The 17,731-nt window shown below is 41.4% G+C and overlaps 1 protein-coding gene across 2 annotated transcripts in view; it reads left to right on the top strand.

The window, feature by feature from the left end:
• Positions 1-17,731, top strand: part of BRAF (B-Raf proto-oncogene, serine/threonine kinase) — a 62,304-nt gene that overhangs the window by 10,725 nt on the left and 33,848 nt on the right. For both annotated transcript variants that reach the window (XM_077339859.1, XM_077339860.1), the window contains exons 2-5: positions 2,414-2,515; positions 7,116-7,379; positions 14,901-15,004; positions 16,491-16,593. In XM_077339859.1, the coding sequence (XP_077195974.1) occupies positions 2,414-2,515; positions 7,116-7,379; positions 14,901-15,004; positions 16,491-16,593 (573 nt within the window). The remainder of the gene's footprint in view (positions 1-2,413; positions 2,516-7,115; positions 7,380-14,900; positions 15,005-16,490; positions 16,594-17,731) is intronic.

The following is a 17,731-nucleotide window of genomic DNA, read 5'->3' as shown; positions in this document are numbered from 1 at the left end:
CTCAATTTTTGAAGCTCTCACCCCCCCCCCCCCCATTGAAGTTTGTCATGCTGTGTTGGAGGCTGCCTCTAAGGATTCAAAAATAGATTATTCTTTGGGAGTGCTGTCCTTCCTAGCAAATTACTGTGGGAACAAGTCCATAATAAAGGTTGTAATTTAAACCCTGCATTTAACCCTTAGGGATAGACTGCTCCTAAATAGTGTATTGGATTATCATAAGAAGGATTCCTTCTGGTTTTACTTGAAATGCTTAGTGATGTGAATGATTTCAAGTGGTTGCAGCACAGGTGTTGCAGTATTTGCAGAAATATGTTTGCAAACAGTATTTGTAGCTGAAAACAGAATTAACCACACCACAGTGAAACGAGTGTCTAAACATAATGCTGGATTTCTGACCAGATCATACTCTTCTATAAAGGTATTTGTGTGACTGTTCATCAAATGAAGTCATGGGAAAGTTTAATCACGGGTGCCTGGCTTCTGGGCCACCTACAAATTTGATGCTGGTTTCTAGGAATCTGAAGTATTTTTTCCAGCCCTGTCCTTCCTTACCCAGAGTCATTTTCTAGTATCATCACCTGGAAAGAATGTGGTTCAAAGCCACAAGGTTGTCTTGCAGTATATTTGTCTCCTTGATGGGTCAAAAGTGTCTCCCTCCCCCTTTTTCTGTAAAGTTCCCTGTGGTGGTTGCCCTTTTACTTGATTTGACATCTATCATGACATAAATAATTGCCTGTTAACCATCTATTAAGTTTATATGAAGTCTTGTATGCTAGTGTGGCTTACTATGGCATAATCCCTGCAAAGGAGTCATATTACTGAGGTGCACATCAGACGTATGGCTGTTTAGGCTTTGTTGGAGGAACCAGAGCTAGGGAGGCTACTCTGTAAGAAATTTTGTTGCAGTGTTTGACCTGTAATAAAATAAAAATTCAACTAGACTGTTTTTTTTTCTATATTACATTAGGGCGGTATAGAAATTTAATATTTTAAATGTAATAAATAAATGTTTAGCCTGCATGGTGTAGTGGTTAGGAGCAACGGCTTCTAATCTGGAGAGACAGGTTTGATTCCCCCGCTCCTCCACGTGCAGTCATCTGGGTCATCTTGCGCTCATCTCAGCCCTGGTAGTGCTGTTCTTATACTGCAGTCCTGTCAAGACTCTCTCAGCCTCTCCTAACTCACAGCGTGTCTGTTGTGGGGAGGGGAAGCAAAGGCGATTGTAAGCTGCTTTGAGACTCCTTCGAAAAGTGAAAAGCAGGGTATAAAAACAACTCTTCTTCTTTACTGGAGTAATCTAAAATCTCTTAAAACTTAGTTGTATGTTTATTTAGGAAACAAAAAATACATGGGCACTGAGAATCTTTAAAGATAGTTTATGATGAATGTCTTAGAACTTGCCATCTTTTTTCTCAGGCAGTGCCGGGTGGGCAGTACAAAGATGTAGAACTGCCTGAGTTGTTTTATTTATTTTTATTTATTTATATTTTTATTTATAGACTGTCCCCTCTCCTTGCAGTCTCCGGGTGGCTTACATGATAAGTTAAAACCAATTCAATAAATTTAGGTTTTAAAATACTTTAAAACAAATCTGTACACATTGTGGAGGGAATTACATTTCTTATCAATTTTTTGCATTCTTTTTCTTGTAAGCAAGGACTGATGGGAATTGAGGCATCCTTAAGTTGAGTTCAGCAATATTAATTCAGTGTGGAAGTTTTGCAGCTAGCATGCTTTTCTCTTGGCTGTAATATTTTTTGTGTGGGGGGGGGGACTCCTGTTTCAAGTAGCCATGGATTCTTTGGAGAAGCTGCTAAGAATAGTTCTTCACAGTTTGACAGATGGTTAATTTTGGGGGGTAGTAGCCTGAAAGTTAAATACACTGTATATGTCTTAAGGAGAAGACACAAATTCTGGCCCTTGTTTAATTTCTGTCGTTCCTCTTGAATGTCTTTTATAAATAGTTTCAGGAACAGAGTAACACTCATATAGCCATCGGTGAGGTGATGGAAGGGGGCATGTTGAAACTGTTGAATGCTTGGAGTAATTTTTTGCTGGGAATCTCTGACTACAAATCACATGTATAGAATCTGTGTTGGATTTTAAAATGTTTTATGGACTGGATTGCAGGAACTCCCAGATGTAGACTTAAGATGTATTTGGCCCCCGTATTTCAGTGTATGTTGATGTTTTCTGGATTTGTCCTGTGAAACATTCTGAGGAATGGAAGATTACAGGATATCTCTCTCTCTCACTCTCACACACTGTGTGTGTGTGTTGTGTGTGTGTGTGTGTGTACCTTCATTCACGTACATGGAAGTGTCTGGTTCCATCAGTGGGTGAGCTGGTTTTAGTGTACATCTGAAGTTTATTCCCTTGGGATTCACGATAATTTATGCATATCTGTTCTTAGGTGTGGAACATCAAACAGATGATTAAGTTAACACAAGAGCATATAGAGGCCCTGCTGGAGAAGTTTGGAGGAGAGCATAACCCACCATCAATATATTTGGAGGTAAGTGCTGATTTGCAGACAGATTTATGCACATTTCTTAGAGTGTGAAACAAGCTGTCTGTTAGCTGAGAGAGCAGAAAGTACTTCTGGTTGACTTTGGGATTAGTAGTTGAGTTGGATTTAGGAAGTATGTGGCTATCTTCAGAAGTCAAGAGGTGGTATTGTTAATATGAACAATGAGAGTAAAAGAAGAAGCAGGCAAACATTGTCGGAGGATCATCTTGATAGTGCTGTTGTGATTACATACAGGTCCTGTCTGGTCAGAAGCAGGTAGCTTAGCTCTGCAAAGGAGAAGTCACGCTGAACCCCCCTCCCCCCTGAATAATCTCCCTTAAGCAAATGGCAGTTTCAACTGACAAGACTGAAAAAATTGACCTAAATGTCCAAAAAGTTTGTTCCAGGCTGTATGTCCAAGGTAGTTAGTGATTAGTTGGAAAAATAGTCCCAGAGAGTGTTCCAGACTGGATTCAGAATTGATACGTTAGGAACAACAGGAAGAGAGAGAAAATTTCTGTACGTTTTAAAGCTTTGGGTAGAATTAGGAATTTGAGAGGGAATGAAATAAATGCAATATTTTCTTTAACTGCTGTCATTGCACAAGTATCTTTGTTGTTCCATCTCAGTGACTGGACCAATAAAAATAGGAAAGGGAAAACAAATCTTATAACAAAGTTTATTATTTGGACAGAAAGTTTTATAGTTGTAATAGGATCTACAGGTAGATACTGGAGTGATATTTTATACTTTTGAACAGTGAACACTTCACTTGTATCTTATGGTGATCAACACTGTAGTATATTAATTCGGGACAAAATTAAACACATTTAAGTGACAACCATCTCCTTGAAAGATGTTGTCTGTGTCTATAACGTAAGCAGGAATTATCATACTTAAATGATGTAGGTTGTTTTGCACAGCAGTCTTCATAAGATACATTTTTGAGGGAGTAAAGCCATGTCATTAAAAAATATTCCACTTTTAAAGAAGCAAATAGCTCAAAGAGTTTTTAGATTTCTATTTTTTGCATTGAAAACTGCCACTCCTTCCTTATTTTTCTTCTCCTTCCCATCTTCTATAATGTTTACTTTTCCATAATGTGTAGTTTTCTTATTCTGCCTGTCTTGTACCAAAGTTGCGGTATGTTTATGTGAAAGGTTAGCAAAAGTTGAGCTCAGTTGTGGCACTCCAGCCAAAACAAGATTGGATATAAGATGCAGACTCTCACGCCTCTTCTCTTACACGTGGCATCCTGCTCTGTTTCCTGTACACTAACCAGTTCAAGCACTTCTATCGTACACCCAAGCCAATACAAGGATACAAATTATGCCATTGGTTGTTTTCTATGGATATATGCAATTTGCAGAATGACATACTATAAATTACATGTAAACTAAAGCAACAGTTCTTTGGCGGCAGAGCAAAATTGTCATTATGTTATGGTTGAAGAATAATAAGGGACAGTGGCATATAAATGTAATAAAATAAATAAAGTTCAGTTGGAGACAAAACTGATTTCCCAATTAAGTTTAGAGGGCAAGAGGTAATGATAGTTTGACCATGTCACAGCAGACTATTGTTAATGTTGACCCGGGACCAAGGAGAAAAACTTGTGTTTGGTTGGGAGCTGGAAGAGACCAGGTGAGTCTGAAGCTTGTTTTCAATCTACCCCCAGGATTGCATTTAATTGTGACAACTTGCAGGGTTCTAAACCAGGCTGCCAAAAGTGCTGTGTGTAATTATGTCTTTAAATGTGACTTTGGTCTAGGCACAGCCAGTACTTACAGCATGTCTGCCTTTTCATCTGTTAGAAAGCTAGGGGGTTGGGAAATGTAGACTTAACTCAGAAAAATCTGGCACACTTTTTTTTTTTAGGTGCAGAATTTGTTTATTTGTGGCATCTAGTGTTCCTTCTCCCATGAAAGCTGGACCTTTCTTTCTGGAACAAAATGAGAAGTTCTGTGCCCTTCTTGCCTGAATTCTGGGTTTACAATAGTAATCTTTTTTATTTCTGAGTATTTTGGAAAGTCTCAAGCTTGATCCTGAGGGGGAGGTCAAACCAGCCAAGATGGTGATAGGATTTTACCAGCATTTTCCCAATACAGAATCAGGGTTAGGACACATGGAGAGAAGGGGATCTTAACCCTTCTGGTAATCCAGATTGTCTCTTCCTCAGGGCCCAAGGATGCTGTCATCCTTGAAAGGGGGAAAAATAATTTGACAAGAGAGCTAATAATACAGCATGTATGTTGACAGGTGAATTTAAACAAATCCCCTTTTCTCCCCATCTTGGCTTTCACTCCACAGCTGCACTTGGCCTTTGAGAAAACTCTAGGAAGATTCATGAGATCTTCCAGTGTATCTCATCTGGCCTAGTCTTAAATTAAGACGGGCACCAGACATTGCATAGGCTTCATGTAGGAGGAGCAACATATGTTTGCAAATAAAGGGGCCACATCCGTATAGTGGTGAGGTGCTGATAAAAGGGAAGTGGTGGCAGTGAGACTTTCAGAAAGTCACAGCGGGCCATTCCAAAAGCTTGTTAATGCGCTTGGACCATGTCCTTTCTGAAAAGATCGTGCCAAACCTGCTTTGAGAGAGAATGCACTGAAAGAACACAATGAAAAGATGATGTTGAGGCAGATGTGCTAGTTAAAAATGCTTTGGTTTGGAGGCAAAAGTGTGTGTGGGGACTCTGACCAGGGAGTTTTGGGGAAGTTGCTGGAATGACTTGCTATTCTGCTACTGACATCCTTGTCTAATTGAGTTATTGATTCAATTCTCTTTTGCTCCTTGTTCCTTTTGGCCCCACTTAGAAATTAGAGAGGCATATTTCTGGGTATAGGGGCTCAGCCAGCAATTGCATGAAGAAAATCTCTCAATGAGAAGGAGAAAATCTTGTTGAATTTTTATGAGCAAAGATGAATTCTTCCATTAATTTGGGTTTAAGTAACTGTCTCCTTAGGTTTCTACTAGAGCAGGAGTACGCAGTACTGAGGAGGAGCACAATCCAAACCACAAAGCAAAATTTGTTACAAATTTTGCCCTGCATGTTGTTTGCTAACAGAAGAGGTGTTCGCAGGGGCTGCAATCACTTTCAGCTGGGTTTGCAGGTCCACAAACTGGCTTGGTTGCGAACAAACCTAGTTCAGTTTAAAGTTTGGTTCATGGTTCAGTCATGAACCAAAGTGAATTTTCCCAGTTTTTGCCCATCCCTACACATTACTACAGCATGGGCATGTTTGCTTCTTAGCAGTAAAAGGGGCATTTTCAGGGGAGAATGGTCAGGAGGAATGATAAACTCTTCCTTTGCCTGCTGATTTCATTCCCTCAGCCTCTCTTGTTTCTGGATTTTATTCCTCCTTCCAAGCTTATGTCAAGTCTCTGAGCCAACTGGTGGGAGGGATGTGGTGCAGGGATGCCATGAGAGAATAACTAGTTATGGTGAAGGTTAAATGACCCCTCCCATCAGTTCTTCCTTCCAAATGCCTCTAGTGCATTAGTGTTTTGAGGCAAACACAACACTGGGAATCTTGTGTCTGCCTTATAATGTGTTATTGTGCCCTAACAATACCTTGAGCACTGCCTTCTCCTAGGCAAGCAAGTTCCAGAGACAGCCTCTTCGGTGCTTGTATAATAACATGGAATTCCTTCCTTGGGGAGTGTTACCTGCACCATCCTTGCTGTTTTTTTAGATATTCAGCAAAGTCAATCTTGTTGATGAGCTTTTGCTGGTGATATTATTATTATTATTACTATTATTACTATTATTACTATTATTATTATTACTATTATTATTATTATTATTATTATTAAACTTTTATAACTCTGTTCCCTTAGGCTCACAGCGGTTTACAAGATAAAAATTACAATAAAACCCATACAATAAAATTACAATAAAACCATTAAAACCAATCCGTACTATCAACGTTGGGCAACAGGGGAGCACTAACTAACCCCACTAACCCCTCCCAAACCGCCCCACATTAGCCAAGGGACATCAGGTTGCTAATATGGGAGTGAGGCAATCAGATCACTCAGATGAACCCAGGGAGCCCAGATCCAATGTTGGGACCGCCCGCCCTGGCCTCAACCATATGCCTGGCGGAAGAGCTCCATCTTGCAGGCTCCATCTTGTGGGTATTTCTTGTTTGGTTAGTTCCAGCTTGCTGTTCTAGCACTGTTGTACTGGCTTTCTGCTTTTAGGATTTTGGCTTCTTGTGGATTACTGCTATTCTACGTGGTTCTATTATATGAGAACATTGTGCTACTATTTATGTTTCTGTAAGTCGTCTTAATTACTGCTTCTGACAAAAAGGTGGTCTTTGGGTAAATGAAATAGCTTTCAAGCCAAACTCACTGAAATCGTTCTTCCCTAAATTGTATAGTGAGTGTGCTAGAGTATAATGGAGCCATTGAGGTGATCAGTCATTCTGGCTCCATCACTCCTGGCTTTGTCATAAAGCTTTCCTGAGTGTTTTCCGTTGGAGGGCTGAATTAGGAGTTCTTTTAGTGACTGCAGCTCAGGTGTTTACAAAGGCTATAAATATCTCAGAGGTATACGTCCAGATTATCAGTAATTTAAATAACATTCATTCTACAGGCCTACGAGGAATATACCAGCAAGTTAGATGCACTGCAGCAGCGGGAGCAGCAATTATTGGAATCCATGGGGAACGGAACTGATTTCTCTGTCTCCAGTTCGGCTTCAACAGATACCGTTACATCATCGTCATCCTCCAGTCTCTCGGTAGCCCCATCATCCCTCTCAGTTTATCAGAACCCAACAGACTTGTCACGGAATAACCCTAAATCTCCACAGAAACCTACAGTTAGAGTCTTCCTGCCCAATAAACAGAGGACCGTGGTAAGGCCTATTCGTTTAATCAAAAAGTTGTCTTTTTTTTTGTCTCCTTGAAAAGTAACACGTTGATAAGAACAGTGGAAAGTCAAAGGCCTATTGTAGTGTGTTCTTGTACTCTATCAGGATCTGATGCGTTGCTGAATTCATTGGGCAAAATACTACTCTCAGGGGGTCCTGTGTATTTTTATTGGCCTACGACCGATGTTTTTGGATTTTTAAGATCCGATGCAGTAAAAAGGTATACATAATAAAAAGAGTATTCATAATGGTTACAAGGTGAGCAATGCCTACCAAAACAACTGTGAAATTAAGAAATTGCTCCTATTTTGCTGCAAGGTCCATTCTTTGCACAGCCCTTGACCATAATGAGTCTAATCTGGAATTATATCTGTTGATGATACACCGTTAGTTTCACCAGTGTATGGATCTCTTAGATTTAAATATGTTCCATGTGTAACAATATATTTTCACATTTTATCATCTAAATCACTGTCAGATAACTTTTTGACATTTTGTAAGAAAACTGCTATCATGTTTAAGTAATATACATCTAATAAAATTGTATATCGACTCAAAACAATCTTATTTGCACATAGTTAACATTTTCTCAAATTTTGACATGGGTACATACAAAACCTTTCTGTCACATGTCAAACAATCTTTCACTTGCCAATAAACTAAAATACTCAAGTTACTATAAACTTTAATGTCATTTTATGATATTATACCTGTTTGATTATACCTGGTTGATTCTTATCAAATGTCTGTGTTAGCTTAGTCTTTATTTGGTTGCATGCACTGAGTATGACATTTATCACTGCATTGTCATCATTATAATAATAACTTCTATTAGTTTCTAAGCCCAAGGCTATAGATTCAAAGGAATTTATAACTTCCTCCTTACCTCTCTCAGAGGCAAGATTTTTCTGTCTGTTTTTTCCCCTTTACTGACTGAGCCCCCCTAGTAATCTGTGTATTATTTGCTGAAGAACTCTTGAGTTCTAACCTTGTCACAATATGATATTTTGGCTGTTCGGGAGCCTTTTTTAATTGAAACGACTTAAATGGCACTTGAGGCATTTTGAAAGTCAAAAATAACAAAATATTTTATTTAACGTAGGGGGAAAGAAAGGTCAGGTGAAACCACGGGTTGAAAATTTCAGAGGTAAAATCATTTCATGTACAGACTCTAGTTCTTATGATTTGCATTTCTCAGCATCCTTTATAAAGATGATCATATCGTCAACGCATAAATTAATTAGCTACATTTTCATCTAATTTCTCCCCCTGGTTACCAGTAGTTCTAAAGAAATCACAAGGAGTAGCTGAGTGGGAGCAGCCTTGATGAAATCCTCTCGTATCAATGGGTGGAGATATAAACATCTACTCACACTTCATTTATCTAAGGAGTTGTGTATACATTCATTCTCCCTGTTGGGCCAGGAGGATGTCTCAGTGGCTTTTTCCTGCCATTTGCTCAGGGAGGCAGAACTTTTTCAATTTCCTGTTTCCCTGCTGGTGGGAGGTAACCTTGCCAGTCTTCTTCCTGCCTTGACAGAGAGTAGCAGGCTAGAGACTACCTTCTCTAGCCTTATCGCTAACTAACTTTTATCCACTTAGCCATTTTTTCTGTCTTCCTATATTCTTATCTATTATAATCTAATCTTTATATTAAAAAAAAAACCACTGAGGGACTGCTAACGCAGTTGTAATACAGCATCATGCTTGAAATTGTAGCGGGCGCCATTTTGAGCGACAAACTTGCCAATTCTTTCCAATAGCATCCTTTGGCTATACAGAGTTATGCGCCAGGGACGAAGGCTTCTCAGAAGATTGTGTCCCAGCTCCCTTTTTCCTGGAGGGAAAGATCATGCGGCGTGGCAGACAGCAGACCGTTTTGGGCTGTCTTAGCTGCTGAGGGGAAGAGAGAGCACGAGCGCGTTAAAGGCATGTTAAAGGCCCCTCTTAAAAAATTAGCTCCAAACCTGAAAGCAATTCTGACAGGCACTCGTGTTCCCAGTCTATCAAACACTTTCCCACATCTGAACACTGGAAAGCTGACTTAAATCCTTTCTTCTTAACAAGCCAATGTTGTTGTTTTTTGCTTGAAATGTGGCTGTTTTTGCGAAAACGGAAAATAAATTACTGCTGTTTGATGTTTAGTGCCAACTATGTGGCACACGGTGTACAGAATATGGAAAAAATTTGAAATGTGACTGCTCACTATGAAAGACAGAAAAGCTTGGCTCCTGTCTTGGATGCTTCCCAATGCTCTTGTGACCTCAGCTCTGTGGAGTGTTTGTTGAATTTCCTGAAAATATTTCTAACCTACTTTTGTCCAGGTTTATGGGCCCCATAGATTTGCATTGTGCCTGCCAAGAGCAGGAATATAAGATTCTTTAAGCCTGTGTTTGAGGCTGCCACTATGGTGTAGCAGGCAAAAAGGGAGGAACAAGGAGGAGAATGTTGGCCCAGGTTACTCCATTCCACCACCTCCCAAAAGTTTTCCTGGCTTGCCATCCAGGTGGAACAAAGAAAGGGGCTCTGTTAAAGTTGTTCTATTGAGAATTGTTCAGTGAATTGATTATGATAATTTGTTAAAGTTATATTTTTGTCAAACTTATATTACTGTTAGAATTGTTATTGATATGTTACGTTGCAACTGTTGTCTATTATATGATGTTCCATGTATCCCTTGACATTCCATGTAAACTGCCCTGGGCTGTATGAGAGGGCAGTATAAAAATCTAAGAAAATAAATAATAAAGAAAGAGGTGGGAGAGACTTGATAAAAGAGAAGTGAGGATTTGGGTACTTTGGAGTTGAAGACAGAAAGATGAATGAGGAGTAGAAGATAGAAAGGGCGATGACAATGTGCAGAACGGCAAAGAGGGCTCTATTGGCACTGTAAAAGGCGAAGTGTAGAGTGGGTAAATGGGAGAAAAGGCCTCCTTGAAAGGAAATGAACAGAGCAAGTGAGAAAAGTATAGTTGAGAAGCAGCGTGGTTGTAGTAAAGAGCAGCAGACTGTAATCTGGTGAACCGTCATTGATTCCCTACTATTCCCCGTGCAGACAGCTGGGTGACCTTGGGTCAGTTGTCACAATTCTCTGAGTGTTCTCAACGTCACCTTCCTCACAGGGTGTCTGTTACGGGAAGAGGAAGGGTAGGCAGTTGGTAAGCTGCATTGAGACTCCTTTGGGGTACAAGCAGGGTACCAAAAACCAGCTCTTCCAATATTGAAGGGCAATGGAATAAGGTGCTATTGGGGTAGGAAGGGAATGGGCCACATGAACAAAGGAAAGACGTAATTGACCAAGAGTTCGTGCTGGATTATGAGCTGGGACCTGCTCCTGGTACGCAGAGAAGGCAGCGCATATGCTGCTCATTTTCCACCCCCACCGCCAAACACACATTTGAAGCTTATTGTTGTCAAGGAGACCATGGACAACTGTGCAGACTAGGAACAAAAGAGAAGCGCAAGAGTGTGCATTCTCAGGGTGTGTGTAGATTATATAAAAGATCTAAATAAGAATTACAGAAGCTGGAACTGGATTTACCAGTGGTACAGAAAGTAAAGATAAAAAATAACATTGGTATTTTAGGGAGGAGGCAGATTAAAAGTTAGGGAGCTAAGTAGAAGGGAGTTGGCAGGTGAAGTTTGAATAGAAAGGCAATTGAGAGTTCAGATTTCAGATATAGGGCACAATCCAGTCAAGGTGGAGAAGGTGTTCCAACCCAGTTGATTTCCATGAGTGAGAGTTAAGCAGCGAAGTTGGGGTGCCCCTGTCACGGCTTAACTTTGACTGCCTTGTGTCTGGGCTTAATGCTTAGCTCTTAAAAGTTATAGGTGGGATTATTCAAATGTTTTCCATTAGCATTGTTAGCTGCACTGTCCCTGTAAGCAATATAGTCAGGTCCCCCGTCCCCCCCCAATTTCCAGTGTAATTTTTTTAAACAGGTACATGATACAAAAGAGCTTCGGACTGTTTAATTGTCAAGCCTGTTTTTCAAAACCCAACCGCTGGGGGGAAAAAATGCAAACCTAATGCATTAGTGGAAGTAGTATAAATGTGTTGCTTTTAAAAGTAATTTTATGCCTTAGAGCAGCCTTTCTCAGCGTTTTTCACCATTGAGAAATCCTTGAAGCAATCTTCAGGCTTTGAGAAAAGCCAGAAGTGGTGCATTGATGCAAAATATGGCCGGGAAGCATAGCTGTGTAAAGGTAAAAGGTACCCCCTGTGCAAGCACCGAGTCATGTCTGACCCTTGGGGTGATGCCCTCTAGCGTTTTCATGGCAGACTCAATACGGGGTGGTTTGCCTTCCCCAGTCATAACCATTTACCCCCCAGCAAGCTGGGTACTCATACTGCCTTCCCCAGTCATTACCGTTTCCCCCCCCAGCAAGCTGGGTACTCATTTTACCAACCTCGGAAGGATGGAAGGCTGAGTCAACCTTGAGCCGGTTGCTGGGATCGAACTCCCAGCCTCATAGGCAGAGCTTCAGACTGCATGTCTGCTTCCTTACCACTCTGTGCCACAAGAGGCCCTTATAGCTGTGTACATGTCCACAAAACCCTGGTTGAGAAAGCCCACCTTTGACCTTGTGCTCCTCTTTTCATATTGTATAATCCAGGGGTAGTCAACCTGTGGTCCTCCAGATGTCCATGGACTACAATTCCCATTAGCCCCTGCCAGCATTTGGTTGACTACCCCTGGTATAATCGGCATAATAACAATCTCTGGATCACAGGAAAGGATGGTGCTCTGCAGAGAACTTGAACCTTTATTCTGTAGTCACTAGGAAATCTGATCAGGCCCTACCTGGCCTCTGGTTTCAACGGGCATTTCCCATATATTGCCTCCATTTGGTTTCTTAGGGGCTAGAATCTTGCTTTTTACCAAGGAAATCCCTGGTTTGCTGGATTATTTTCTAGTGTTTCACTGCTTGTGTAAAGGCGTTCTTGAAAACCTCCATGCTTCAGTTATATCTAGCTGTCCTTTACTGAGATGCATGAGAGTATTTAAATATTAAGGTAAGGCAGCCTTCTTTTAATGTTAATTTATCTTCTAATTATATGAGAGATTTTGTCAGAACTCATCCAGAATTTGCAAGAAGGGGGGGGGGGGGGAATCGGAACTTTAAACACGAGTCTTGAGAAATAAGCACTAGGAGCAGGAATGGAAAATATTTCAGATTCTTTGACAGCTTGAGACTTTTAGACATCAAATTCTCTGTACTTGGCATCCGATCCAACAGTAAAGAACAAAGTGAAAAGCTGATACACATACGTTTCAGTGCTGCCCTGTTTAATACTTTATATCAGTCCCAACTTTTTTTACCATTGAGAAACCCCTGAAACATTCCTCAAGCATCGAGAACCACCAGAAGTAGCATGATTGTGCAAAATATGGTTGGGAAGCAGAGCTGTGGTACATGGCTACCTGGGGCCCCTCCCCTTCCCATCCCCTCCAGGCCCATCATTGGCCATTTTGGGAGGGGGTGGGTGGGTTGGCATGACCATATATGGTTACATCACCCAATAAATGTTTGAAACCCTTCCAGAGCCATCAAGAAACCCCAGGATTTCACAAAACCCTTGTTGAGAAAGCCTGCTTTATATGAAGGCCTATGTCTGCATGAATATCTGTCTTACTTCCCCCTGCCCCCGAGAGACCAGCTAGCATTTGGTGGCAACATCAAGAGGTGTGGTAAGAGCAGGCTCCATGGAAGAGGAAGTAGGTCAGAGATGGCCAACGTTTTATTTAATAAGAGCCACTTCTGAGTTTTGAAAATTATCCAACCTAACTCCCCCTGCATGTTACCATGGACTCAGAAGAAATACCAGAAATTAAGCTATTGGCTCAACAGCACATGGAAGAATCCTAAAGACAACCCCTGTTTTTTTAAGCCTAGGCAATTTTATTTTTTTGGTCCTTGGTGCTTGTAAGGAAAGAATCTTGAATAGTTGTGAAACCAATACATTTTGTGTCAAGCTTCTTCAAGGGGGTGTATCACTTCAGAGTCTCAGTAGAACTTTACTTTTCCAGCCTGTGAGTATTAAACTGAATGAGAATTGGAATAATATACATGTTCTGCCTAGGATTATGTTAATACTTTAACTGTGAAGTTCTGCACCAGCTGGAACCTGAGTTGACTTTGAAGGGAGACACACACAGAGTACATTAGAATAGTCTCACTGTTACCATGGTGTGGATCCAGGTGTCCAAATCTGCCAAGTCAAGATAGAGGGTCTTCTTCCAGGCTAAACTTATTTGAAAGAAATGGGAGGGCGTACCTTTGTTCATTTCTCCAGAAGTAATGTTGAATCCAGTATGATCCCAGTAATGGAATCTTGTCCATAACATACTAACTTCTGAACAAGAACGTGGAGCACCACAACAAAAAGCTTCAACAAAATACAAATAAACTATATCCACAGAATACTCTTGATCCTCCAAACAAATAACTTCAGGGCGGGGGAGAGAGAGAGAGCAGTCTGACATGACTTATATTCCCAACAAAGCTGTCCTGCGATGTAACGATCACAGTGTGTTTCACCAGATGGTGACAAATAGACCCGTTAATCTGTTATAAAATCTCTCCTAGAATCAATGTCAAACTAATCAGCTAATAATTTCACCCTTTGTTTTTCATATTGCTAGTCAATTTCCATTCTCTCCTTCCCCCTCTGTTAATTTTCTCTTGGATTTGCTCAAATATAAACCAAATCTTATTTTTACTGCCAAGGTTTGGCTCAACAGCATCTGAGGTAATAGAGGTTCTCTGGGTATTAGTAAAAGACCTTTTTTTCTTACCCAGTGGGCAGTCTTGCATACCCTTCAAACTTCACACAGAAGCAATTTCCAAACTTCCCCCACCCTTAACAAGATGGATGTTGGTTAATGCTGCAGTTTGTACAGCTACAACGTTTAATTGCAGTTCACTCCACACCATTCTCTATGCCTCAGGAAAAGGAAGATATAAATAGGAGGAATAAGAACACCTTCCAAAGACCACATACATAGAGCGCAGATAAGGTTTCCAGGTCTGTTGGACCAGCCAGTGGAAGATGGGAAGAAGCCAGAAATAAGCACAAAGTGCCTTTGTCACCTGGAAGTGACATGGGCACATTGGGGACAATGCTTTGGTTTGTGGGCAAAACCTCTATGGTAGAATTAGCTCCTTGCCATAGATCAGCATTAAGTTTTAGTCCAGTGGCACCTTGAAGACCAAGAAAGTTTTATTCTTATAACCATAACAAAATCTTTCTGGCCTTAGACTTTGTTGCTTAAGACCAACATGACTACCCACTGGAGATCAGCATTAAATGCCAGAATAAAGATGCAACTTCTGTTCCTGTGTTCACAGCAAAGAAGGTGCAAAGAATTTTGGGGAAATCATTTATGATCAAGTTTTGTCACATACACATCCCGAGAGATCAAGTTTTTAAGGATTTAGAAATATCCCCCCTAACATTATGATGATATCAAGTCTTGTGTTTTTCCCCTTCTGCTTTTACAGGTTCCAGCAAGATGCGGGGTAACAGTCCGGGATAGCTTAAAGAAAGCTTTGATGATGCGAGGTCTTATCCCAGAGTGCTGTGCTGTTTATCGAATACAAGATGGGTATGGTTTGTATACATTGTCATTTGGGGAGTGAATGTAAGAAAGATCCCTTAAGGCAGTGGTCCCCAACCCCTGGTCTGGAGACCGGTACCGGGCCGCAGTTGCTCCTCGTCCTCCTCCCCGGCTGCTGCCTTGGGGGCTGCCCTGCTACTTTGCTGCCAGCTCACCTTTGGTGCTCTCCAGTGGCTGCCATAGCTGGGGCTCCCCCTCGGCATGGCACTGCGCAGCTGCTGCTGGCAGCGCCCCCCAGTGGGCAGTGGGAAGTCAGGCGCCGGCAGGAAAGCAAGTGGAGCAGGGGCTCAGGCGGCAGCAGCGACTTCCCTTGGCAGAAGACTACCCCCCTTCCCCGGGCCTCAGTAAAATTGTCAAGCGTTGGCTGGTCCCCGATGATAAAAAGGTTGGGGACCACTGCCTTAAGGGGTTGGAAAGTATGAGCTATCCATAAAAGTAAAGATGGATGTCTCCACAGTTGGGGAATAAACTCTGTTTTCACAGCATATCAGTAGGCAAAGACTCACCAAGACAGCCTTTGGGAATGGCTGTAACATTTTGTATGGTTTGGGTATCAATGTGGAATCTGTTCCCTTGCTGGTTAGGATACACTGTACAGCCTGGATCCCGAACCTTGTTGAACCTGTGGGCATTTCGGGAATTTAGTATACAGGTAGTAGGCACCACAACAAAATGGAACTCAAGGAGGGGCTAATCACTGAATATCAGACACAGGGGCTCAGTTGAAATACAAAACATTGGGGATTCCACAAAATCTTAGGGTGCAAGCAAATCCTCCCATGATGGAAGCAACCGTTCCTGGATGGATGCTTCACATGGGCTCAAATGTTATCCTGCATGAGCTATCCTGTAGTGCCTCCTGGTCCACTGAAATGGGGGAAAGCCAGAACGGGCTTTGTGCATTGGGAAAGAAGTGCTTTGGGGAAGAAGCCAAGTGGGCACCAAGAAGTAAGTACGTATCACATAAAATAGGGGTTTAGTTCTCGACTCCTGTATTTGCAAACCATATAATTTAAAGCAATGTTTGGAAGTTCTTTTTTTTTTCTTTTTGCCAAAAATAGTTTCCATTCTAAGTAATCTCTGTTGAAAGTTGCTACTATGGCATACAGATTGTTTCCATCATTAGTGAAAACACTGGCTCCAGTTAATTATTGTTGCTTGATGGCTTCCTTTTTTTTACCCATCAGAAAACAGCCACTTGTAGTTGTGGAACCTTAGTAGCCTGCTGCTGTTGTAAATCTTTGGCAGGCATGAATTGAGGAAGGTCTGTAGTTATATATTGTTTGTACAAGAATGCTTAAATAAATTTAAATAACCTTGAACTAAATTCTTGCTTTTTAACTCTTTGTTCCGGCAGCATCGGCTTCCGCTCAATATCAGAGACCTTTCAGTAAACAATTTTAGATCTTCAGAATTATGATCTGCCTGAATTTGGGGGTTTGGTTAAATTATAAATGTATTATTTGCACCGTAGGGAGAAGAAACCTATTGGTTGGGATACAGACATTTCCTGGCTCACTGGAGAAGAATTGCATGTGGAAGTCCTGGAGAATGTGCCTCTTACAACACATAACTTTGTACGTATTACATGGGCTGCTTCCGGTTCATCTGTTCGGCCACTTAAAAATTAAACAAGCTTCCATAAATGCTTTAGTTGGAAAAAAAATGGCATTCTTGCTTTGGCTTTTAGGCAGACTTTTTCACAGGTTGAAAAGCAGGTTTGCTTTAGGATGCTTTGGGCCGATCCTGCGTTGAGCAGGGGGTTGGACTAGATGGCCTGTATGGCCCCTTCCAACTCTATGATTCAGTTTGAATTCTCCTTTCTGAATGTCGCTACTCTTCCACTGCAGCAAAAGATATGGAGCTTTAGTTTTTCCCCCTCTCAGCGTTCTCAGAGTCCCTCAAGAGTGTTAAGGGCAACCCTGCAAATACATGCAAAATCCTCAGCTTACCTGCTGAATGCATGACTTCTAGCCAATTGTTGTACATAGCAGCCTGACCTGGGGGTGGGGGGAGGCCCCCCATTACATCTTTGTGGGGTATCTTCATCACATAGATCAGGGGTAGTCAACCTGTGGTCCTCCAGATGTCCATGGACTACAATTCCCATGAGCCCCTGCCAGCAAATTCTGGCAGGGGCTCATAGGAATTGTAGTCCATGGGCATCTGGAGGACCACAGGTTGACCACCCCTGACATAGATGGGCTTTGTGCATGCTCCGTGTTGTCAATCGGGGACTTAGATGCTCTTCTCCTGCCAATGATGCAGCTGTGACTCTTCCCTTATGCAAGGGTGTGCTTTCCTGGTCACCTAGAGTTAATTTTTGTTCACCGTCCGTGAGCAAGCCACGCTGTTTCTGTAATATGCTGACTAGAGTGCATTGTGTGCAGCATATGTTTTGAAAGCCACTTGCTACCGGTAGCTGAATATTAATAGAGCCATTGCTGTTATCTCTGTATTGTGGGTTACTCAGCAGGCCAGATGTGATTAAAGTCCTGCCTCCAGGCAGGAACTGAACTAGATTACCTTACGTTCATTTCAAGGGCTCATTACAAGGATGTAGTCAGCATTTGCTTCATGGCAGTCTTTAGGCTGAACCTGTAATTGTGCAAAGAATTATGGAAATTGTCCTTGATTTAGAACAATTTACTTGACATTAAATAAAGCGTGGTTCTTTAGAAACAGTGGAATTCTCATATGGGAATTCAACAAATT

This window comes from Paroedura picta, chromosome 5 (assembly GCF_049243985.1).
Source record: "Paroedura picta isolate Pp20150507F chromosome 5, Ppicta_v3.0, whole genome shotgun sequence".
Taxonomy (NCBI): Eukaryota; Metazoa; Chordata; class Lepidosauria; order Squamata; family Gekkonidae; genus Paroedura; species Paroedura picta.
Note: the sequence above shows the minus strand (reverse complement) of the source record. Positions and strands in the feature narration are given on the sequence as shown.